This window comes from Camelus ferus, chromosome 8 (genome assembly GCF_009834535.1).
Source record: "Camelus ferus isolate YT-003-E chromosome 8, BCGSAC_Cfer_1.0, whole genome shotgun sequence".
Taxonomy (NCBI): Eukaryota; Metazoa; Chordata; class Mammalia; order Artiodactyla; family Camelidae; genus Camelus; species Camelus ferus.
In genome coordinates this window covers 40661305-40687122 of record NC_045703.1, presented here as the reverse complement: position 1 = coordinate 40687122, position 25818 = coordinate 40661305, and the positions used below count along the sequence as shown (strand labels likewise).

The window sequence follows — 25818 nt, the reverse complement described above, 5'->3', positions numbered from 1 at the left end:
CTACGAGTTTGCAGTTCATTCTGTAAACAGAAGGGAAACAGTGAAACATTGGGGGCATGTGGATAAGTTTATTACTAACTTCCCATTGTATAAAGGTCACGCTATATGAACAATGTATGTACCTAATAAATGGGTGGTCATTGAAACGGGTGAATCAATCAGATCCCAAACATATGCAGTTGTCTTTTTCCCTTTAGGTATGAGCAGTCTGTACTACGTGCAGCTCCTGTTACATATTTTAAGTACTTGTTTTAACTTACGAATATATTTGGGGCATTCAACTACTGAAATTTATGCCAGATGAACTAAGCAAATCTGTTTTGGAATATCATCTGGACTGTCTTAGTATTGACTTTGGCTATTATAACATTCCTTGCCTGAAGCATAATGTTTTTAATTTTTTTCTATAAACGGTAATGCCTCTTTATAGATGTGCTGTCCAGCATGTGTGAGTGTATTATCTGTCACCCAGGTTGAACCACAGGTTTATACAAGCACTTCACAGTTGTCTACTAGATGAGAACCACACAGTAACTGCTGCTTAATAGAATTCAAAGTGCAAAAAAAATCATTTGTGTTAATACCATTCATCACACATATTTTAATAACTCAAGTGACAGTGACACTTTTAAAACATTTTCTATTTATTGCTTCAACTGCAAATGACCTTATTTCAATAAGTCAGATACAGGTACTCGAAAAGTAAGAGAAGAATCATTTTACTAATTGGAATTTTTATTAAAATCCCCAGATTTAATTGAAAATCATACATACATGGTTCTTCTTTCTTACTTAAGTGGTGACATGTAAGAGGTTAAAAAGGAGCTAGAGGATAATCATTTAGCAATATTAGTAATCTGCAAAGGCTTTGTAGGAGAGACTGACTAATTTGTTACCAAACTCATTTTTTCTACTGCCTGGGCACCAAACTTGCTTCCTTTCCTGTTTTCTGTGCTGGTTGGCATCGGTACCTTCCGGTCAATCAAATGTGGGCAGAATCGGTACGCACTTCTCGACTTGGCGCATAAACATCTCCCAGTGCGATCCTGTTCCCACTCTCTTTGCCCATCCCCTAGTGGAATGGACAGGACTTTCTGGAATTAGGTATGAGTACTGCCTGATTGAAAAGGATGCTGAATCCCAGAACAACTACATAGAGCAGAGTGCTGCACCTGCTCTGGTGTGAAAAGAAATAATCATTTATTGTGTTAAGCTACAAAAGGAGATGTATTTTATATAGTTAGCCTGTCCTGACCAATACACTCCTGCAAGACAGAGAGGTGTATTTTTTCCTTCATTTTTCCTGAATCTAGAAGTGTGCCTTGGATTTAAGGAGGAGCTTAATGAAGTTTGGTTTAAAATGATGACTAATCCTTTGAACTAAAATATGCTTGTAGTGTGCAGTCGGGATGGACAATCCCTGAGCTTCCTTCCAAAGCTAAGATTCTTTGACATTGTACAAGGTGAAGACTCTAATTAGCTCGTTTTTTTGTGGGAACTCTTCTGTGGAAGCTTTTTAAAGCATTCTTTATTTATCTATTTATCATCGATGTCATCTGGCACATATCAAATATTTCTTTAAATTCTATGAACGCCTATGCTCAGTTTTCCTCTGTTTAACACAAAACAGGCTGCAATGACACTATAATGTAGAAATAATAAATTTTTCAACATAACATCTCTTTCAGCCTTAAAATGGCCAGATAAACAAATCTCTACTGCATGTTAGAAATATAAACAGAATCAAATTCTTCAGTCTAAAAGCATTAATCCCTTGTTTTCAAAGGAATATCTATCACCTTAGTAACCAATAATTAGCAAGCTGTCAATCTCAGGTGAATTTAAAAACCTGAAAAATGAGAACCTTCCATTAGTTATGACACGAATAATGCTTGCTCAACTCTACTGCATTAACCTTGAAAAACTTAAAAAAAAAATCACATGGAAACATTCAAATTATTTCACTTTCCCCATACTTTCAGAGAAAACAAGATAAAATAACATCTACTAAACTATGAAACCAACATTCACCTAAATTCAATTTTATTTTAGAAAGAATTGGATTTGTAGCAGTTAGAACATTATATCCTCCTTTCTTGTCACTTTGCAGCTTTCTACTTGAATTTCTCCACAGGACTGAAGAGTATTTTGTAAAGAATCAACTTGGTATTTTGTATGCATAACATTTTTTGTTACTTCTTTAAGGCTCAACTTTGTATGATATTTAATCTTTGTAAGCAGGAGTTTTTGAGGTAGGGGTAGCTTATGTCACTTTATAACTGCACTTAGATTATTATTTTAAAGTTGCTAGAGTGTGGAAGACAAAAGCAGTTCCAGTAAAACTCCCATTCATGTGTTAAACGTAACACATGTAACGTATATTGTGTATGCTAATATACACATATTAAATGCTAAATGTATATTAAACGAATGTTATGTATGCTATGATAATGCATGTTACGATGAATGAGTAGAACAAGGTTCATGTTAAGGAATATTAAGAATAAACTCAAATGTGAGAGGATATTGCTCAGTGGTAGAACATGCACTTAGTATGTATGAGCTCCTGGCGTCAATCCCCAGCACTTCCATTAAAAAAAATTAATAAATAAAGTAAATAAATAAACCTAATTATCTCCTCCCCCCAATTTTTTTAAGATGCTATTAAAAAAAAGGGAAAAAAAGAATAAACCCAACCAGTTTTCATTTCTATTTAAAGGCTAATCATGCTTTTATAAAAGGAAGAGAAAAAATAAAGTTCCTAGACACTATGTCTATAAAAAGGTATAAGATTCAGTGATACAGATAAGGCTGTAGAAACTGTGATAAAACCTATATTTAGTGGCAAAAATGCTAATCTAGTGAGAGGATCTTTATTATTTTTATCTCTCTCAGACATAAATCAAATTTCCTTATATAAAGAAATCCAGCATTATAACTTTTTTTTTTAACAGTGAACGCTTCTGAAGAATTATACCAAATTTCCTTCACTATGGTCAAAATTTCAGCTTTGAGTTAGGAAAGGCTCATGAAGTACAGGCCAGTTAATTGTGATCAGTTCTATTAGCAAATGATCAGTTTATTGAAAAAGACAAAGGATGTGACTCCATTAGTCAGTTTAGCTAGGTATAAACACTCTAGGTACCATGAAGTGTGTATTAAGAACATCCGTGGAACTAGAACACTTATTGTTCTCTTTGCAATTACACTTTTGTGGTCTAAATCCATATACTGCTCATAAACTGTGGCTTCTTTAAGGCCAAGTTCACTGTATTTACAGAAAATATCAAAGGATTTTGTAGAATCCAAGAAGCCACAGATCTCCTCATTTAAGATAAAATCAGTTCACTGTGTGAACAGGATGCAATACAGAAAAAATTTTCTATAATGAGTTACTGCACACTTTCATCATCCAACTCTAGCTATTAAATTTAATGATTTTGTCTGGTCAGACATCTTTTGCCACATACCAGAGATACTTCTCCCTGCATGCCTTCTGCTTACTGGGGATAAATTCAAGTTAGGCTAAGTAAAGAGAGCTGTATATGGAAATGATACAGCATCTTTTTTTCAGTCATTCAGTAAGTATTTCTAGAAAACCTACTATATGCCAGGTACTATTCCAGGTTTACTGAACAAGACAAAGGTCCTATACCCATGAAATGAGAGACAGCTGCACAATAGAAAAATAAATGAACAATTAAATAATGCCAAGTAGTTCTGTGAGGAAACAATAAAACCATGTAGAGCATGGAGTGCAAAGAGGTGGGTGGAAAATATTAGATGATAAAACAGGATGGTGATATTTCAGCTGAAATCTGAATGCAATGAGGAAACAAGCCAGGTGAGGATTTACAGGAAGGAAGATACATCAAGAGGAAATGGTAAAAGCTTCAACTTAGAAACTCATTTGGCTGTGTTCCCACTCTTCTAGGAAATCCTTCCACCTTTCAACCCTTAAATGACATGGCTACAAAGGAAATTAGCTTTAATACACTTGATAACATTTACAAGAGCCTGTTACTACATATTGCATTTGCTTTCAAGATAAAATGTTGCTATTAGGGCTAATTTCATGATACTCAAACATGTATAAATCTAAGTGGTCAGCAAACAGGCAGTATTTAAAACATTCATATTATTCAAAGAATGGTTTATGACAGATATGCAATTCTTGATATGCAATGACAAATTTTAAAAAAAGTAAAGTTAACAGACTTTATCTCCTGTTATATGCATTATATCATATTTTTACATAAGAGGAAATTATCTGTAACCCGTAGGTAACTGTAATTTTAACTGTTTTTAATATTCCTTATACAGCCAAAAAAAGTTCCCTTTAAAATTCAGTATACACACAACAGTATTCCTACTGCACTGTTATATAATTCTTAACCATGATTTAAGCTAAGATAAATGAGAGATAAAATGATTCTATTGCAGTCTCAACACCCACAATGCCAAACCATTTTTAGGAGTTTAAAATATGATAACTCTGACAGCATCTGTACTAGTCAGCTGCATGTGACCTATTTCAGGTAATTAGTCCCCCAGTTACCCTAACAGGCTTTACAGAGAATTACAGCCAGCATACATGGCAACAGTAACTCAAACTGACAATGATATAATATAATCTTATTCGTTATCATTAAAAAATTTAAATGTTCAAGCGGCATGATTTGCAAAAATATCATAAGACAGAACATATACTAATTACATTTCACTTCAAACTCTTCACCTCTGATTCAAATGTAACAGCAAGTAATTTGGCTTTGAGGCAGGATAAACGCCTGATTTTTCTGTGAGCACCACGTGGCACTGGGATTCTCAAAAGAGAAGGAAATGGTTGGGAGTCCGTCTCTACGGTCACACATACTTTGATAAATTTTACCCTGCAATACTTCAGGACTCAAATTCCGGAGGCCAACTGATTAAATAAAATAAATGAATCTGCAATGCATCATTGAAGTCAAAACACATGAAATGACTTTGAGAGTTGGAGGCTACACTTTACTAACTTATCATTTTCAAACACCCCAGCATATTGGGAATATGTAACAAAAGAGCAAATTGAATAAACTGTAGAATTACATCCTTTCAAATGTTCTCACTACTGTAAGTTTTAATTCAGAATTGAATATTCCTGCCTATTAGCAATGTTTTATTAAACATATAATTAGTGATTCTAGTTTTCCCTCTAGGGACATTCCATCTCTAATTTGAAAAAAAAAAAACCAAAAACCTGTTATTTAAAAAAAAGTTTCTTGATATACCTAAAAGCATTTTTTAAATTTCAAACTGTTTAAAATTTTTATAAGGTCTCAATAGATGCTTTTTGCTTGTACCATAGAGACAAGAGCTATGGAAACAGGACACAGGCTACCTCTAAAGTATTATTCATTTGTGAAATTCCTGCCTTAAAGAAGTAATAAAGGAATCTAGACTTTGCAAAACAATGATAATTAATAAGAAAAACCTTCAAAACGCCACAATATCAGAAAGAGCACCTCCTGACCATGGAGGTCACTGAAGGGAACAATTAAGTTGCGGCCTTAAATCTCACATTCTGTCACAAATGTATGATAATTGAGTTCAACCCATACTTTTATCATTGTAGGCAAATTATGAAGAATTTGAGATGTACACTGTACTTATAAAACAAAAACAAATTTAAATGACAATAAATTTTCTCAATGTTCTGGTTTCACAGTGACCTTTGTGATTTGTAATTTTTTTCACAGCACCTCATAAATTAAAAAAAAAACACAAAAATCTAACAATTCAGTTTAATAATTAAAGTCCAAACAACTTAACATTATAAGTAATTATGAGCTAACCCTTAGCAGCCATTTGAAAAACTAATGCACACGAAGGAAAGAGAAAACAGTATGTTTACTTTGTTCATAAATAGTCACAATTAGTAATATATGTGTGCCCGTTAGGAGCTGTGCAACTTCTTAAACCTTGAAATCAGATTTGACACCATCAGCCTTACACCTTTTTCCACACTGATTTCCCCATGATGCTTGTTTTGTTTTAGCACAGGAATGACTGAAGACCTAGCTTCTCCAAACCATGGGATCATCAAAAGGAGTTACTGAGTTCTAACGTTAAATCTGGACTATCTGGTGATGGTAGCCTCTGTGGTGTCTCACAGATGTCTAGTATCGCTATCCCTCTTGAAAATTAAATAAAATACTGGGTGTTCCTGTGAGTTCCCTGGGGTGCCTCAACACATACACTATTTTACCCCAGGTTTTCTGATTTTCATGCCATAATATGAATGCATACCGAGAGGTGACCTGAGAAGTCCATTTGAGGTACTGAAGTAAGTGCGCTAAGGTGTCTGTTAAAATCTTTTCTACAATTGTCTCTACTGAAGAGTCCTCACAAAGCCCCTCTACAATGTATGAAACTTTTTACATACATGTTTTTGTACAGGTTGAAAGGGATAAAAAAAAAAATCCAAATACTACCCATTGTGACTGAGTCAAAGAAGTAGGATTAAGGATTCAGTTCATTTACACTAAATGACCTCAAGTTTGTTTATAGCAGCCTGATCATTCATATGTCTTCCTTCAATTTCCGGTTCATTATATCTTAATTCATCATTTGCGTAAATGGAGACTGTTCTTTCTCTTCAGTATTAAAGCTGCCCCATAACTGAAGACCATTTTTACCTCTCTCCAAACTAAATGACCCCGTTTTCCTTTAATCTTCACTCACAGGTTCTACTTTTCATTCCTTTAACTGCTGTTGTTTCTCCTTTTAAGATTTACCTTCAATATCACCAAGTTTCTTCAATGAAATGAATCCTCAAAGAAAATGCACTAGATATAACGGTAAAATTATAGAACACAGCTTTATGAGATTAACTAAAAAAAGGATATGAAAGACTTCTGTAAGCCAATGAGATGTCTTACCATTTACATGGGTTATAAATATGAAAAGTTCTTGTGTTAGGATATTTTGCTGTTTAAAAACTGAATTATATGAGAAATTTTTGGAGGATCCTAGTTAGGAGTAAAGTTGTGAAAATTCTTGCATTTTTAATGTTACAATAAAAATATAGTGTAGTACATAAAAAGAACATAAATGAGATGTTCTTGTCAGCCTTTAGCAAAGGCTTACAAAGGCTGATCTTAACTCTTTAAAACATTTCTTATGGACACATTGTAGATTCACAAACAAGTATCAAGTAGCACTATCTCCTGTACTTTGAGCATATTTACCAGAAACTTTTATTTTAGCTTAGCTTCTAATTACAGTACACTCACTTCTTTCCTCAAGGAGGAAAAAAAAAATCACTTGCTTGTGTTTTTAAAATATATTTAGGAATCAAATTTCTAATTACTCTAATTCACACAGATTAATAAGTATGTTGTATTAATGCATAGGTGATTCAAGCATCAACTTGTGTTCCAATATTAATAGCGTAAAGATCGAAGACAGCATACTTTGTTTGATGTATAAATGTGATCAACATTTTAGGAAGCAACTGTGTGACAAGGGTAGAGTCAGAAATCCAGGCTACTGCAAGCTACACAGCATGCAACTGCAACACAGCCTTGGACAGCAAAATTTATTTCTACTAGATTTAAGAACATTCTTATTTAAATAATAAATTCATATGCATCAGAACTTTGCCTAAAAGGATTTCATATCTGGGGAAGTATTACCATATTAACTGTTTAAACATAGACATAGAATACAAACTTGTGGTTGCCAAGGGGCTGGGGAGGGGGAAGGGATAGACTGGGATTTCAAAATGTAGAATACATAAACAAGATTATACTGTACAGCACAGGGAAATATATACAAGATCTTGTGGTAGCTCACACCGAAAAAAAAAAATGTGACAATGAATATATGTATGTTCATGTATAACTGAAAAATTGTGCTCTACACTGGAATTTGACACAACATTGTAAAATGACTATTATTCAATAAAAAAATGTTAAAAAAAAAAGATTGGTAAGAAAAGGTACTACATATCCCTAAATGCCACTCCACGGTATAAACTGGCAGGCCACAGACGATGGCCAGCCTTCCAGTTAGCCTTCACTCCCTATGACTTCTTCCAGCAGGACTTCTCATCTTTACGTGACCTGTGGCCCACGGCAACCTTGAGTTTGTGATCAATGTTCATCAACTACCCAACTTAGAAATACTAAGTCTATATTTCCAAGTGTTATAAACATTCTGGAAATTGAATACCTGAACAGTTGTGGAAAAGTGAGATGTTATAGCTGGCACCCAGCATAATTTCTACTCCTTTTTCTGTTATACATGTACATAGTTCAACTCCTCTATATTGATACCTTATCTGTACCATTTTTTTCCCTTCCATAGGGTAAAAACAATAATAACAAAAACCCTTCATCCATTCATGTTTAACACTATCTCTTTTGGTGAGTGTCTATTTCTTGATGTCACAAAAATAGAAAGATCCAAAGGAAATTGGATTATAAGTGGATGACAGATCAGAGACAAGATAGCAGCCCTCCACCAGCCCACTCTAACTGCTGTTACTCCTACGATGTGCTTACTACGTGTGTCGGTACTTTATACATGTCATTTCAGCTAATCCCCACATAACCGGATGAGGTTCATGCTAATATCAGTACGTCACCAGGGATAGTGTCACTTAAAGAATCATCTGACCTGCCTGAAATCAAGTAACTGGTACCACTGAGATTTAACATCAGATCTCTCTGACCTCTCCCCAAAAGAAATTTGAAATATAATTTTTATTTTCTAAGGCTATCCCAACAATCTTGGAGTCCCTATTAAACTTCAAAGAATCTTAAAATTTAAATCTCTTAGACATGTTCTGAAAGTTGGTGTTCCTAAAAAACATGTCCTGGGCATGATTTTTTTTTCAATATTTCAATATATAAACTTTTTTCAATATTTCAATATATAAACTTTAGGTTTCAATTTATGAAGGGAAAACCTTAGAGTCATTGTTATTCCCAATGGCATGAGTATTATCATTAAAATATATTTAAAATATTATTAAAATAGCAGAAATTTTAAAAGATAAAGTCAGCTCACTTTTGGATTCATTTTCTATCAATGTAATAATCTGCAACTTAATAACATAGGAACAACTCTCAGCAGTCCTTTCGAAGATAATTCCATTTAGTGTCAGTAAAACCGTGAATAAAAAGAGTTTAATTAATAATCAATATAAAGAAATTTTATATCTAAGAAATCCCTGCTGAGTGACTTTTACCAGAGAATAATTGGACCTTGAAATTCACACAAAAAGGAGTTTCGGACCTACTGTATAGCCCAGGGAACTATATTCAATTTCTTGTAATAACATATAATGAAAAAGAATCTGAAAAGAAAAAATATATATATATATATATGTATGTATGTATATGTATAACTGAATCACTTTGCCATAACACTGTAAATCAACTATGCTTCAATAACAAACTTTGGGGGGAAAAAACAAAAGGAGTTTCTATCTGTTCATGTGAAAGTCCTGTGGGAAAGCAGATACCTGACAGATAAAACTAACATTTCATTGTAGTTTGATTATACATTTGAAATTTCAGATATTCCCAAAACCCCTATGAAAACATGCATAATACACGCTAGACATACATAAATTACCCTTCTCTTGAATCTGAAATTTCTAGATTTGGTAGTTTAGAATCAACACAGTAACATTGGTATCCTTTATTCTAATTAATCAACAACAGTTATAGTTATTCTAGTGGACTTGTATATATGCAAAAACATTGGCTTTAAATATAAACATCTGTATGTAAATTAGAAATGTATTCAGAGGCCCGATTTACTATATATGCATACATACAGTAGGTAACATGTAATGATGACAATTTTTAATGTGAGAAATAGCATTATGACCAAATACAGCTGTTCCAAAAGAAAACCTAAATATATTTTACTGGTGGAATTACTCTTGTACCCTCTTGATAGCTTGTAATACAGCAAGTGCACTTGGGAGCGATCGGGCCTTGGCTTGAGTGTGAGAGTGGCACTGAAAATAGATCGGGGCTCTTAGCGTTTAGTGTAAAAGAGAAGAGACTGCTGTGTAGATGAAGTGCGGGGTTATTTTTCCTACCCTACAGCGCTGTCCCTTTTCTGCTGCAGATCACCTCGCTCAACTGAATGGATTTCCCACTAGGTATATTATCTTGAAGGAAGACTTTTCCTGATCGCGCTCTGACGGGACATGCAATCTAGTGTTTATGGCCCTCCCCCTCCCCCTGCTAAATGAGCCTCATTGCTTAGTTAGAATCAGCATCCTTGCCAAGTCCCAAGTTCCCTGATGGCTTCAGAAAGAAGTAGTAAGAGAGAAAAGGGGAAGGCGAACACTGGCTGGCTGAGGAACACCGAACGCTCTCCCCCCATCATCAAGCCCTTGGTTTAATACTTGCAGCTTCCCCGTCTGGTCAGCTGTATCACAAGGTCAGGCTTATCTATATTTTTCTTCCATAGGCACAGTTTGCGATTGGACATACCTAAGTAAGTATAATTTGTGGTAAATACAGCCTCTTGCTCTTGGGTTTCTGAGGCCACTTCAAATCCTGTTTCTTAGTTCCTCAATTTTGCTGATTCCATGGCTCTGAGACCAGCAGGTGAGTTCACCAGCCACATTGGACATGACCCAGTTTCTTCCACCCCTTTCTCTCGCCAAATACACACAACTCTCCAAGGGCAGGCATTGCTAAGAACTGGCAAGAACAATGCACAATATAAGCCACTATGATAAATATTAGTTGTTTCGGGTTTGAGTGTCCCTGAGTGGTTTTACCACATCCTGTCACAATGAAATAAAATTTTCCTTCAGGTAGGACAATAAATGATTAATACATAAAGATGTTCATCCACCACTGTCTGTATACACTGGAATTATGACAAACCTAACACAAAATTCTGAAGGCCTCTGTTACTTTGAATCTGGCTATACCTTGTGGCAAAAACGTAAAGTCCTTTCATATTATTGTTAAGTTTAATGATAAACAAATTATGGAAACACCCACAAGGGAAACTGAATTAGAAGTGAGTGATTGAGTAAAAGATAGCAGTCTGCTATAGCCTTGCATCCTAATTGCCCTAAAATCTGTGCAGCATACATATGTGCACCAGGATTGACATCTGTGTCATCTCAGTTACTCCCCATCAAAACCCTATGAGGTGCATACAGACAAACCTACTTCACAGATGAGCAAACTGATGCTGAAGATCAAGTAAGTGGTACAGCTGGGATATAAACTCAGGCCTCTGTGACCCCCAAAGCATATGCTTCTTTGAAACACAGGGTTGGGTACTTATTATAACAGCTATTAAAGTTGTATCTGATGGACAAGTTCTATGCAATGTGAGGATTTGCCAAGTAGGAAAGGGTACCGGACTATAAATGCTCAATGAAGTTAAGTTGTGTTTTGTCCAACAAGATGGATATTGTATGGTCTTCCTTAGTCAAAGAGATTTAAATGTCAGGTGGGCTGGTCTTGGGGTTAACCCCCCAGCTGCTCTGTATCTGGACAGGGAGAGGAGAAAATAGTGCATGTCACCAGTGAAGGTGCCTGACATCACCCTCCTCACGCCAGAACTTTAGAGATTTTACAATTTTAACTTGTTTCATTCCATTTTTCAGTGGGATTATGGGCTAAATTGTATCTCTCCCCAAATGCATCTGTTAAAGCTCTAACGCCCATCTCTTGGAACGCAACTATATTTAAATATAGGGCCTTGAAAGAGGTGATTAAATTAAATAAGGCTGTTATAGAGGGGCCTAATCCAAGCTGACTCATGCCTTTACAGAAAGAGGAGATGGGAGCACTCAGAGAGACACCAGAGACACCTGTGCCCCGGGAACTAAGGCCAGGGAAGAGGCAGCAAAGCAGTAGCCGGCTGCTTGCCAAGGAGCGAGTTTCAGAGGAAACCAAGCCTGCCGGAACCTTGGCAGTGTAGCCTCCAGACTTGTTAGAAAGCAAGTCTCTGTGGTTTACACCACTCAGGCTTCAGAATCTGTAATGGAAGCCCTAGCAAACTAATACAAGTGGGAAAACGAGTTAGACAGATTCTTCGCCCTGGATTCCACGCAGGAACTCTGATACGTAAACTGTGGCACAAAACGACAAATGTGGGCAGGTTGAGTAAATGTGGACACAAATGGATCACTTCCATCTCCAGCTAAATTTGTTCTCTGTGCTTATCCCACTTTACAATGGTAAGCAGGTTGTATGCATTCATTAAAAAAAAAAGCAACTACCAGAAGGAAATCACAACTTAAAAAGAAATGAAACAATCTCCCATACCCCCGTTAGTTTAATTTCCATTCACATTAATGAATCAATATAAAAACAAAATAAATTTAAAAAAAAACCCTCAAGAGGCTGCATATTACAGCCATGAGTGGGAGAGTTTGAAAAGCATATATACATGATCAAAAATGGAGGAAACAAGACACAAAAGGGAGAACACTCAGTAGATCCACCCAGTTAGGACAGCTTGGCCCTTCACCAACACGTCAGTTCTGAGAGAACGAGGTTTTCAGTTTCAACAACGGCTCCCTAGGTTGGGGTAAAAACTTCACTCAAAAAACAATTTTAGTCTTACTACTTATAGGGTTACTTCTTTTATTTATGAAAAATGACAGACAAAAAATGTATCACACACGAAAAATGAAAAAGCAAAGTAAAAGCTAGTTGTTTAACTTTCTTAAATAGCTTTTAAAAACCCTTAATATACGATCAAATTATCTGTATATAGTAGGTATAGTTGTGATTCATAAAAAGGAAGAAACACACTGGGCTCAGGGAGACAGACAGACACACACACACACACACCCCTCCATGAAAAAAATACATGCATGCTTACTTATTTTTTTCTTTTTGGAAACACCTCCCATGCTACCTGACAGACAGCTCAGTTCCTATTTGCTGATTAATATACATCCCAGGAAATTCTGCATGTTTTCCGTTACTGCTTTAGTCAAAATCCATCCTTATTTCTCACGTGCACTACTCTGACTGCCTAAGTTCCCCACTTCCACTTTTGCATTCTCCACAAAGCAGTCCGATGATCTTTTAAAACGTAAACTGGAATGACTTCACTTTTTTGATTAGAGCCTTCCAATAATTGTCTCTTTGATTTAAGAGCTGGATCCCAACTCTCTCCGATGGTCTACAGCGCCCTATGGGATCTGCCTGTATCCTGCAAATCCCAGCCATGCTACTTCGCTGACTTTACGTTTTGCCAGATACACTGGATTTCTCTGGTCCCTAAACAATGCCTTAGTGCTCTTTAACTTGCTATTGTTTTTGCCTGGCACGCTCTTCGGCCGGCTCCCTACTATATTGTTGACTACTCACCTTCCATCGTAAAGGTCACATCTTCAGAAGAGAGTCCCCTGAGTACCCAAGCTAAAGAAGTCCTTAGCTGTCAGTCTCTACGGCATCACCCTCTTAATATTGTTACAACATTTTTCACTCAGAGATGATCTTGCTCATGTATTTATCTTGGATTGCTTATTTTCTCTCCTTTCCCTAGAATGACAGAGCTTGTGTGTTTTCCTCACTGCTGAAATCCTGGTACCTCGAGCAGTTTCTGGTGCAGGGAAGGTGTTCAGTTCAGTAAATATTGATGCCCGCACAAATCATGGATACCAACCCTACATCCTGCCTCCTCTGCTCTGGGAAAAGCTGCATAAATTAGAAAGAAACATGAAGTCCATTCCCTTTATTGCTCTCCCTTACACCTTCGTCATCCATCAGTATCCAGTGATCTGCCTCCTCTTCTCCAGTGCCTAGCCTAATCCTTCTACATTTCTAAAATTAAATATTTCTCCCAAATAGAAGCCCCCAGCTCACAATGCACTTGTTGTCAAAAACAGCCTTTTACTCCTTTTCAAAAGCAACTCAACCTCCATTCACTCTGCTGCATCATCAGATCAAAGTTTAAGAAAAACAGGACTGCTATCCCTTTTTTCTTTCTTTCCCTGCCTTCCCAACATTCGCATTTCTGAGTGTCTCATTGTTACTAGAGCCTTGTTCAAAGGACTTTAAGGTGCAATTTAAAACTAAAGGTATATAGGGTAACATGGAATGAGTTCATGCCATTTCATCTTTTCATTAACGCCCATGTCCTTGTACACTTGAAAGTAGCAGATTTAAGAATCCTCCAATCACTATACATTATCTCCTTCTGTTATCCTCACATGTCAGTTCCCCAAACTGTTCAGAAGTCATAGCATAGTCTGCTTTTTATTTTCCTTCAAATTGTTTTTTCCATTTATCTCCATATCACGTAATTGCTAAATCATATCACAATTGCCTCTCTGACACAACGTAGCAAAAAAGACAACATACATTGTATGTATACACTTTTATCATTGATCTAGAATGAGACTCTCATTATTGACATTTCTCGATCTTTCCAAACATAAATTCTAAGCATCTCCTTATCCATCTGTTCATTCTATCATTCACTAAACATTTCTTGAGCAATCTTCTGGGCACCCTGCTAGATGTGAGGATAGCCATGACAGATAAAGCAAAAACAAAAACTAAGTCCATATTTTCAAAAATGTGTCACATCCTTGTGGCTGAAATTCAAATGGCTTCTAGTCTAGAATAATCAGCAGTTCTGAAATGCCAGAACTCATCATGCAGTTTCCACTTTTTGCTTGCCTGCATCGTGACAAGATACTGTATATAAATTATTTACAGTTTGAATTAAAAGTCACATATCGATGAATCTCTCCCAATTAATACCCATATAACCAAAACCTTCTCACACATCTTTGGAAACATTTACTTTTATGTGAGTTTACAACAGAATGCTTCTATTTTTGTACATTGTTATTTGACAGATTTTATTATTTGTATATTATTATCTGTCTGATAATCTTTTCAGTTAACAATGCGATTTCCAAATTATCAATCAAGATAACTTACCAAATCAATGAAGGGAAACTTCTTCAATACAATAGAGTGTATCTACAAAAACATTTATAGATAACATCATATTTAATGGTGAAATATTGAATGCTTTTCCCCTGAGGTTGGAAACAAGACAAGAAGGCACACTATTGCCACAACTTCTTAACATTATGCTGCAGGTTCTAACCAGTGTAATAAGAAAAAAACACAAGGACCTGAAAAAAGAAGCAAAACTGATTTTATTTGCAAAAGAATCTATAAACAATTAGAACTAAGTGAATTTAATAAGGTCACTAGAAACAAGGTTGAAGTACAAAAATAATGACTATACCTATCTACACCTATGCTCCAGAAACAAATTCTTGGGAAATTAAGGAAAAATACCAAAATAAAACATACCACAAGTGTCAAATACTTGGGGAACAAATGTAATGAAATATTATAAGACTACAAAAATGAAAATTACAAAATGCTAGCTGAAAGAAATTACAGACGACTTAAAAAAATAGAGGCATACCACGTTCATGAATTGGGATACTCAGTAATGTTAAGAAGTTAATTATCTCTTAACTTGGTCTGTAAATTCAGTGCAGCCCCAATCAAAACGTCAGTTGTTGTTATGATAGCTACAGTTCTTGTTATTGTGGAAATTGAAGATCTAATTCTGAAATCAATGTGGCAATTCAAAGTATCTAGAGTTCCACTGCAATCTCTGAAGAGGCATACAAAGTGCAGGACTTACGTCACCAGATTTCAAGACTTACTGGGAAGCTATATTAACTACATCATGTGGTGGTGGGGCAAGGATTAACAGCTAGACCACTGGAGCAGGACAGAGAGGCTGGAAGTTGACCTTTACATTCACAGTCACTTATAATTACAACAAAAGGGTCATAGCAATTCAGTGACAAAGGGTCTTTTCAACATAAGTTGTTGAATCAATTGGGTATCTGGGAAAAAAAACTCTGCCTCGAACCACACATACACATACACAAATACACACACACACACACACACACACACACACAAATAATGTGAGATAGATCACAAACCGAAATGTGAAAGATTAAGTTAATAATACATTCTCTGGAAAAAATAAACTATAGGGAAATATCTTCATGGTCTTGGGTAAACAAGAATCTCATAAACAGAACATATATAATATGAACCATAAAAAGATGATTCATTGGACTGCATTAAAATTAAGAATGTCTGTTATCTAAGAGGTATCATGTAAAAAGGCAACTGTATAGTAAACACTACATAAAAGACTCATATCTCACATACATAAATGTATTTAAACATTTCTACAAATCAATATATAGGCAGTCAATCATATTTTTAAAAGTTAGCAAATCTTAATCAAATACTTCATGAAATATTCAGAATGATTAAAAAGTGCTTACATCGTAAGTCACTGGGGAAATGAAAATTAAAAATATAGTGTGATAACAGAAAACAAACAAAAAAGACAACCTTTAAAAACATAAAAATAAAAATAAAAGAATGCATTGCAAATAGATATCTCATACTTTGCTGCTGAGAGTGTGCTTTGGGAAATTGTTTGGCATTATCTACTTACCCCTATGACTCAGCAATTACACTACATAGACATCCATCATAAATCACTGCATATGTCCCGGCATCATAGCCCCCTTATAGGAAATAATCCAATTGTCCATTAGAAATTTATATGGGAATGTGAAGGAGGGGTCTGAAAGAGTTGTGACTCTTGATGTGGGGAGTTGTTATACGGGCATATGCACAGGTAAAAATTGATCAGTAGTAAACCTCTGACTTGTGTTCAGTCCTCTATGTAAGTTATACCTCAATAAAGGAATTAAAAATCAGGTAAAATGGGTTCATGTTAATATTGAAAGAATGTATATTAATTTTGCAACTTTTGGCTAGTTATAATAAATGGTAGTCTTCCTCCCTCCTTCTGTCCTGCTACAACCCTGCCAAATGTACATGGATAATCAATCTTCTGTTAGAGATGCTATGAAGTTTCCATTAGAGAAATTATGCTGGTTAAGTGATAGATTTTATTCCTCATTTTCTAACAGATTGGTTCTCACTATGATTTCTTTATTTACATTACCTTAACAGCCAAATTATTCTTTACTTATTCTAGAATACAAAGGCCACGAGAAGAAATCTAAACACAAAAAATCTATGGAAAAGTACTCTGAGATACAAATCACCTTTAATTTGACTTGCAAAAATAAATTCATGTTTCACAACGTGATATTGTTTTCCAAATTCAGAAGTAAAAAATAATACACTTGAGAAAGTAAAAGTCGACATATGTATTACTATGGATTTCACTGTCCTATCCAAGTGTTAGATTCTAAACAGATTTCCTTTGTTAATAGCAGCATATGTAGGTTAACACTCAGGTTCCTCTTTTTTAATAGGATGAGGATAATTTCTTGATAGTGTTGTTGTGAGGAGTAAATTAGTAATTATTATTTTTCCCAAGCAAAAGAAACACCTGCCAAAGGGTTAACTTCAGTAACATACAAATAGTTTCAGTCGATTAATGCCATTAATCCAAGAAAAATATGGACAGAGGACAAGAATAGAGATTTCACAGAAAAATAATTACAGGTGACACTTAGAAATGTATTTAAAAAGGTCAGACTCATATACTACTAAATATATGTCTAGATAACAATGAGAAATGTTTACCTACCAATTTGCAATTATTAAAATTTCATAATATAGTGTTAATGAAGATGCAGGGAATCTCATAATTCCTTATAGAAAGTAGATGCCTCATAGAGGTTTCCTGAATGTTTAAAGGACTTAAATGGATGAACAAATAAAGGCCTTTATTCAAATACATTTAGGCAGGACACCTAGAGAGCAGAAATTAAAAACTGAAAATGAATGATTATAGAATAGTTATATCAAATATTGTAACCATAATTAATATATGGGGGAATTGCAATAGAAACTACAGAGGGGAGAAAAGCTATGCCCAGAGGGTACTGTAGGCCTATGTGCTTCTATGCTGAGGTGGGAGGGGACTTTATACATGTAAATATTCATGGTCCTTTATATGAAAAAAGAAACAACTGAAATTTAAGTATTCTATTACTTCAAAATATCTTCGTGCTGATAGTTTTACTAGTGCAAGTAATGGCCAATTAAACTGAAGGATTAAAGAACTAGCTTGTGGAGGCAAAATGAACAAGCTTCAACGGCAAACACGCGTCAGCTGAAGATGTTTCAAAATTACCACAGTCAATAAAAAAGTCACTTTGATAGCATCTTTCTCTGAGGAGCTCAGTTGTTTTTCTTTTTTTTCCTAGACATTACCTAATTAAATCTCAAAATATATAAGGTTGTGTAATCAACTCTCAAGGTTCTTTTGAAACTCTTATGGGAAAAGCAAACCTTTCATCTGAGCATTTATTTTAGTCCTTTTATCTCCTCTGTTCTGTGCAGAAACTGAATCTTATCATTATTCTGCGTTGATTTTTTTTGCTTTCACTTCTGTATTTGCAACTTGCTCATGTGTGGTACAGCTTGTTCTCTAGAATTGACCCTTCACCACCACAGGTCAAAAGTAAACCTGCAGCCACGCAAAGGTGCAATAACTGCTGTTGTTGACTGTTCTCAGGTTAGTGAGGATGACCTGACCACTCATCATGATGGATCCAAATGTCACACCTCAGTGTATCCTGAAAGAATACACAATGTGCTGGAAAAGGTTAGCCGGAATGTTTTCTCCAAATCCCCAGCATGTTCCATCCGGCGCTAATAAGTAACGACCACATAATGAAGAGTGTGACAAGTGCAGTACAAATGTACTGAAGCCAGTGAAAAACACAAGTATTACTGGGGAAGACAAGACTTCAAAGCAGTGTCACCAACCAGGGGGAAATTTGCCCCCCAAATCCACCCACACCAAGGCACGTTTAGCAATACTGGAAGACATTTTTGGTTTTCAAAACTCAGGAAGGGGGCCCTATGGGCATCTTGTGGGTAAAGGTACCGCAAACCGTATGTACTACAATGCATAGCATACCTTCCCACAATAACAAAAACTCCAGCCCAAAATACCAACAGTACTGAGACTGAGGAACCCCAATTTAAAGCACAGCCAGAGCATCTCAAATGCTATGACCATCCTACAAAGTCTTGAAAAGTATTTCCAGTAGACAAATAATTGGGTGGCAATGGTACTTTTCATTATGAAATAGATCATTCATAAAAAGGAACAGATGTAATACAGATTAGGCACTCAAAGGACAAAAATAAATCTAATGCCACTGTAACCATTATCCAACTGAAGAGCTGGAATATTAATATTACCTTTGAATTCTCCTCACCCTCTCCCCAGTCACATTTCTTTCTTTTCTCCAGAGCATAGTCCTGAATTTTATAATAGTTTCCTTACTTGCCTTGATGCTTTTCACTTATGTATTCCTAAATAATATGTTTAGTTTTGCCCACTTTGAAATTTTTGAAGTGAATTGGAACGTATTTTTATTTGTATTTTTGCTTAATATTCTTTTTTGTGAGATTCATCTATGTAGATTTGAGTATATTTATTTAACTGAAGAGTTTATTTTAATCATGAGTGGTTTTTTTTTTTTTTAAACTTAAAAACTTTCAAACATTTATATTTACTACTGTGCTTGGGTCTTTGAAAAGTGCTACGGAGATTTTAAAGATGTAAGGTGTTGTTGCTTCTCCTAAGATTTGTGGAAAGCATATAATAAGATTTAGGAGATTGAGTCATCTTCTTGGAATACAGCATAATTGTTAAGTACATGGATTTTGGAGTTAAGAGACCTGGATTTGGATCCTTGTTTTCTTATTTATTTGTTGATTCACCTTAGCTAACTCCATCTTCTTTAAGCAAAATTTTTCAGTCAGAAAATGGAAGAGAAAAATATTTTATTTATTTATTTTTGTGATAATGCTTATAAAATGCAAAAATAGCAACTGAGAAAAGAATAAACACTCTATAAATGATAGGGTTTGCTATGGTTAGAATATAGATGTCCCCTAATGGGTGAGCCAAGTATTGTTTTCCTTCCTTTAGGCACAACATAATAAACTGACTCTCCATTCTTAAAAATAAAAATCATAAAATTTAAATTATTTTTTAAAATAAAATTAAAACAAATATATTTCAAACACTCATTGAATATACAAGTTGAACTTTAGCAGCGTAACATTTTGATATCCAATTGTGTGTTTTCTTCAGTTACTTTTCCCCTTTCCTCATCTTCTTTTAATAAATATACTACATTCAGGAAGAGGTGATAAAATAAGAACAATCATTATGTTCTGAGCTTTTCCATTCTTTAAAGGATGTGGGAAAGTATTTAGAAGCAACAAACATTCTTGAATGTCATGGTTGTCTGTATCAGAAAATAACTTGAGAGAAAAAAGTTGTTTTTGTTTCATTTCTGAGTCCTGTAAGACTTAAAATATAGTAATCACAGCTAAAACATAGGATGGAAAGTAATTTATGATTATCTAAGAGATATTCTCTCATCAAAAGGTGAAAAAAATTTCAGCAATGCGTAGAAAAAATAGTGATGTTACAGGATCTAGAAGATTTCTGGTGGTGGGTCCCAGAGCCCTTCCCACTGTAGAAATCCAATATGAAGGTTAGGCAAGAGTACTGAAACTCCAATACATATCTCAATAAGTTTGGGTGTAATCCCAGAGAAGAAGAGTTGTCCAGGATACTGTGTGAGATACTGCAAGTCTTACAGAGAATTTGCAACTTACATGGCACCTACGTGGTGAAAAATCATTATCTGAGGAAAGTGCCTAGATAGAGGCTGAACGTAGCCTCACTAAGTCCTGTACAAGCCAACATATTATAGGGAGAAAGGCTGAGAATTTTGAGACGTCAGAAGAGTTGTGCAGTGGTTGACAGACCAACATTATCTGAAGAGACACTTAGGTTGGGTCCAAGGAGACATGGTGCATATGGACCTGAGAACTGGATGTCAGGGTGGGAACTGCTCTTCAGCAGTAGATGCAACAGGGACTGAGGGAACCATTTTTGATCTGATAAGATGAGTCACACCTCAAAAAAAGCTGGCAACAACAACAAAAAAAGATAACTAAGAATCAATTGCATGCGAGTTCCCACACCTACACTATTTAGTAAAACACTCCTGAACTCCCTAAGTTCCCAGGGGAGGGGGAAAGAATGGGCAAGGAAATAGAATAAAATCTGATGACGTTAACCCAAAATTGACTGAGTTTTAAACCAGAAGCAACTAAGTTACTATCAATGGCAACATTAAGCTTCCCTGCGTAGGGTAGAAAGGCAGACTCATCAGCCAAATTGAGCTTCCCGGCAGTATTTTACGTTTCCATACTTGAGTTTTTATAACTGTGTGAAACTCAAATCCACCACAAAATGAAAAAATTTATGAAGATTGGTTGTTTGTTTTGCTTGGGTTCGACTGCCTAAAACATTTTAAACTAACAGTCCAAGACATTTAAAGCAAAACATATTTTTTATTGTAAATCCCCCTGAAATATGCATGGGTAATCTTCACTCTTCCCAGGAAACTAAGGTCATATCTTGATTTTTTTTTTTCCCATCTCTGATTAGACAAAGGTGAAAGCCTCTTGATATCTTTGAATGATAAATGCCAGGGACAGCTTCCCTAGCGGCTCAACATTCAATAACCCCTTGCTCAGTCAACTCAGTACAAACTCTGGGAACCATCTCACACAGCAGAGGCCGCTACAAGTTTTGGCCTAACTGAATAATTACTATTCTCTGTAGGAAAGACTATAAAAGCTGAGGGTCTCACGTTGAATTGCTATAATTTTATCCCCATACTATTAAAATATTTTAATGACAAGAGATGAGTCTCTGGTTTGCAGAAATAAATTATTACAGAATTGATTGATGCCTGGGGTCAAGCTAGAAGGATGATGATAGAATCAAAACATTTTATATTGCAGAATGGAACTGCAGATACCCCTCCCTTGTTCAAATTTTGCTTTTTGAAATTTAAAATATTTTCTACAATGAATGAATGTACACTATTTGGGTAATAAAAACATAATAGAGAGATAAACATTTTTTTTTTCAGAGCATCTGGATAGGAATTTAATAGTCAGCTGGCTCAAATGCCTCATTTTAGAGGCCAGTTAATTAAAGTCCAGAGAGTGTCCTGGCCCAAGTCACACTGCTGGTCAATGAAGAAGATGGCAGTTGGTCCCAAATGTTCTGTCCATTAACCCGCACTAGGTAGGAACTGGTGGAGGGAAAAAGGAAGCACACTGTTTGGATTGTTCTTGAAAAGGCAGGCAACACCTCAATAACACAGCTCATAAAACCTACTGCATAAATCATGTCTTTTTAATGTTTTTACCAGCATCTGATAATGGATAGCAAATTGCCTCACACTAAGAGAATTGTCAACAATTCTTCTAATGATGAATAAATATGATGTGTATCGTGACTTCATGCTTTTCAATCATTCACAGAACTATCGTTAGCTTTGAAACCTACGTACTATGTATTTTGCATTAATCTTGGTACCAAAATAGAGAACTTATTCTTGAAACCATAGCAACGTTTTAGACTACTCAAAAGGAAGATCTCAAGGGCAAAGATCGATGTCTAATAGTAACATGTGATGCCTTGCTGTGCTTCGTCATCCTAATGTTGTGTTATAACTGGTTTCAGATTAAAGAATTTCAGTATTGCCAGTTTCCTTCTGAAGTTCCCACTTCTTATTTCAATGAATTTTACTTGTGATATCAACCAGGAAGTGTTGGCTGCAGCCTACAGCTGATGTTCTTCTGGATTCTGTTTTCCAGTGAATAAAATGGAAATTAATGAGATCTTAACTTTTGAAAATGTGCCATCTTATGAGACACAGATCTTAAAATTAAGCAGACATGTTCTGGCCATAAAATTTGGATTTTAATAAACTTTACTTGGGGCTGCAACTTGTATTTTCCAAGAGGGAGGGAAAGGAGTAGAAATACCCTGCTCCTCTCAAATACAGCTGCTCTCCCCTCTTCTGCATCCTTCAATTTAAGGAAGAATGAGGTGTAAACAATTCCAGAGAATTTTCAGAAAAAATTACAAAAAGACCCTAAATAGTTGTTAAAAAGATAAAAGGTAAGATTTTTATGCATAAATCTCAGTAATTTAATAATTTTCTTTATACATGAATTTCAATTTTGAATTTTTTTAATCAATTGTAATGGGAAAGTTTTATTTTTTGAATTAAATATCTATACCAGTTTTTTCAGAAAGACCACTTGTTTCCAGCTATGTTTATTTCTAAAAGTGACATCATGTGAATCCTCACATAAAGGATACTGAGTGATATAAACTAGGTTTTAGGTAAGAAATACATATCTCACATAGCTCCTTCTTTTACCAACATATGATTTGGTGGGAGACATAATTTTAAAACGTAATTCAGGTAAGGGTTTCTTATGGAAGGTAAAGTTAATGGAAATCTGGTTCATAATTTTAAGATATCCTAAAAATCATGGAAACTAATAACTAGCACAGTTCTTACTGTGCCTTTATCAGTTTTGATGGTCTTAAGCAAACCGTAATAAGACCTGGACAGACATCACGCCAAAATTAAATAGGACACTGGTAAGTACTGGTATGCAAGTCCCTTGTCACAAAACAAGCAGCTTGGTTCAGTGTTTTGGGAATCATCCTGACTTCACATCCCAGATAAGATCACGTGTATCAGTTTCTACTACCCACCATCACCTGAAACACACACATTAAACTGTTTCCTGTTCTCCAGATAATATATTTTATACATTTCTATATATGCAATCGTAATCTTTTCGTAAAAATCATTCTACAAGACAGGTGATTATTGCACTCAAGTAGTAATTCAAAGAGACTGAAAATGAGCAAGAAGAGTGATATTTGGTCCTAGATCTACATATTAGAAATCAAAATTCTACAAAAAATGAATGGAAAATGAACACAAACATTTAATTCACTTATTCCTACAGTATGTAGGAATGCATTAAAACTGTTCCTATTTACAAATACCTGGAAATATGTTGGGAGAAAAAGAGAAAATATCTAGATACAAAGTTATTTTTATATCTGGTACACATGAGATATTTAAATAGAATGTGACAGTAAAGGAGGGAAAAACATTAATTCCAGGCAGTAGTTACAACAGGTTTTTATGGATGAGACTTTGATAGATACCATGAATAATGGATAGGTTTATCTGATGAAATATACAGTCACTGTATTTCAGGGGAAAAGAACAATATTACCAACATCACACTTTAAAACATGGTTCTGGTTCATATCCTGTGACGTGGACATATCTGGTACATTTGTTTGTGCAGAGTCCTGTCCCCATTGCACAGGTAACAGCACCCTAGTTTTACTCTGGGTAGCCAGATTCCCCACACTCTTCCTCTAGGGTCTGCTCCCTTCCCCCAGCCCCAGCCCCCCTCGTCAGAGAGAGGACCATGCGGCTAGAGCTACACCAGTCAGACCTAATCGCGGATCTTGGCTAGTTCTACCCGGGAAACGCCATACGCCTTTCACTAAGATTACCATGACAGAAATCATGGAAGCTTGAAGCCCACAAAGGTCAGCATCATCACCATGTCAAGACAGCCTACCTTTGAGGAAGGAAAAGCTGGATGGGGAGTGATCCATCGTGATGCCAGTTTTTGTTGTTCTAAACCTGGAGTTGCAAACTGAAGAGTCTTTAACTGACAGGGGGATGGTATAAATGTGTAAAGGAGTGTCTGTAAAACAAAATGGATTGGTGGGATCTAAGGAAAAGCACACACTCCAACCATGAACATTTAATTTGATTTTCCTCAAATATTATTCTTTGTTGCCAGATTTGTCCTGGTGGTACCAGGGGACAATCTCTGGGTGAAACTTCGAGGGTCTGATGTGATCGACATCTGGCCTTTCGGTTCTATAAATACGAATCACTTTTCTTCTTTCCCTTTACTTTCCTTGGTTCCTTCCCTTCCTTCTTCCATCTCCCCTCCCTCCTTATTTCCTTTCTTCTTTCCCTTCCTTTCCTCATTATTTTCAGTTGGATTTTTGTCTCTTGGCAAAAAGAGATTACACATAGTGCAATATACAAGACAAAAAAACAAAATAATGACGGAAGATCACGTCTTTAGCTAAAATAATTTTAAAGGTATTAACGATTCTATTGTAAAGTCAATTAGCCTGACAGCAGAGCTGGACATGGTTTAGGGCAGTGGGTCCCCAAGTGTGGTCACCAGACCGTCGAGCAATATCAGCCTCACCTGGAGATCTGTTGAATGTGCAAATTCTCAGGCCCCATCCCTGGGCCTCCTGAATCAGAAACAATCACTTGTATTCCATGTGATTCTGGTGCATACTTCAGTTTCAGAAGCACTGCTTTGGAGGAGTGATATAATGGTCAGGGAGCTAGTCCGTGATTGACACATTAAGAGAGCTTGTGCTGTGTTAGGGATAGTGGTAAACGAAAAGAAAAAGCCTCAAGAGGACTGACTTATGGGTAAACAGACATGGTAATACCATACACAAATGAATGAATGAATGTGGGTAAGACATGAAGAAGAGCAAGATGAACTTAGGATTGAAAGATGAAAAGACACAGTTGTTTGAACTATGAGGATACACTGCCTGGGATTTAAATCCCGACTTTGCCATTTCCTCCTGTGCTAACCCTCTCTCTGCCTCAGTTCTCACTTCTCTATTATGGGGAAAATAATAATGCTGACTCCTTAGAATTCTTATGGAGATGAGATGAGTTAGTGTCTGTAAAGGTCTGAGATTAGGTCAGGTACATTATATGTGCTCATTAATGTACTTAGTTTGCTAGAGTTTAGCTCTCTAGTTGCTCTGCCATATTCAGTAATGAATAGG

At 35.7% G+C, this 25818-nt stretch overlaps 1 protein-coding gene across 6 annotated transcripts in view; it reads right to left on the bottom strand.

Moving 5' to 3' along the window:
- The window catches only part of NKAIN2 (sodium/potassium transporting ATPase interacting 2), an 854966-nt gene that overhangs the window by 537381 nt on the left and 291767 nt on the right, over window positions 1-25818 (bottom strand). For 3 of the 6 annotated variants that reach the window (XM_032484812.1, XM_032484810.1, XM_032484811.1), the window contains one exon: window positions 24561-24689. The exons of the other annotated variants lie outside the window; for them this stretch is intronic. In XM_032484812.1, the coding sequence (XP_032340703.1) occupies window positions 24561-24689 (129 nt within the window). The remainder of the gene's footprint in view (window positions 1-24560; window positions 24690-25818) is intronic. 6 annotated transcript variants of the gene reach the window in all.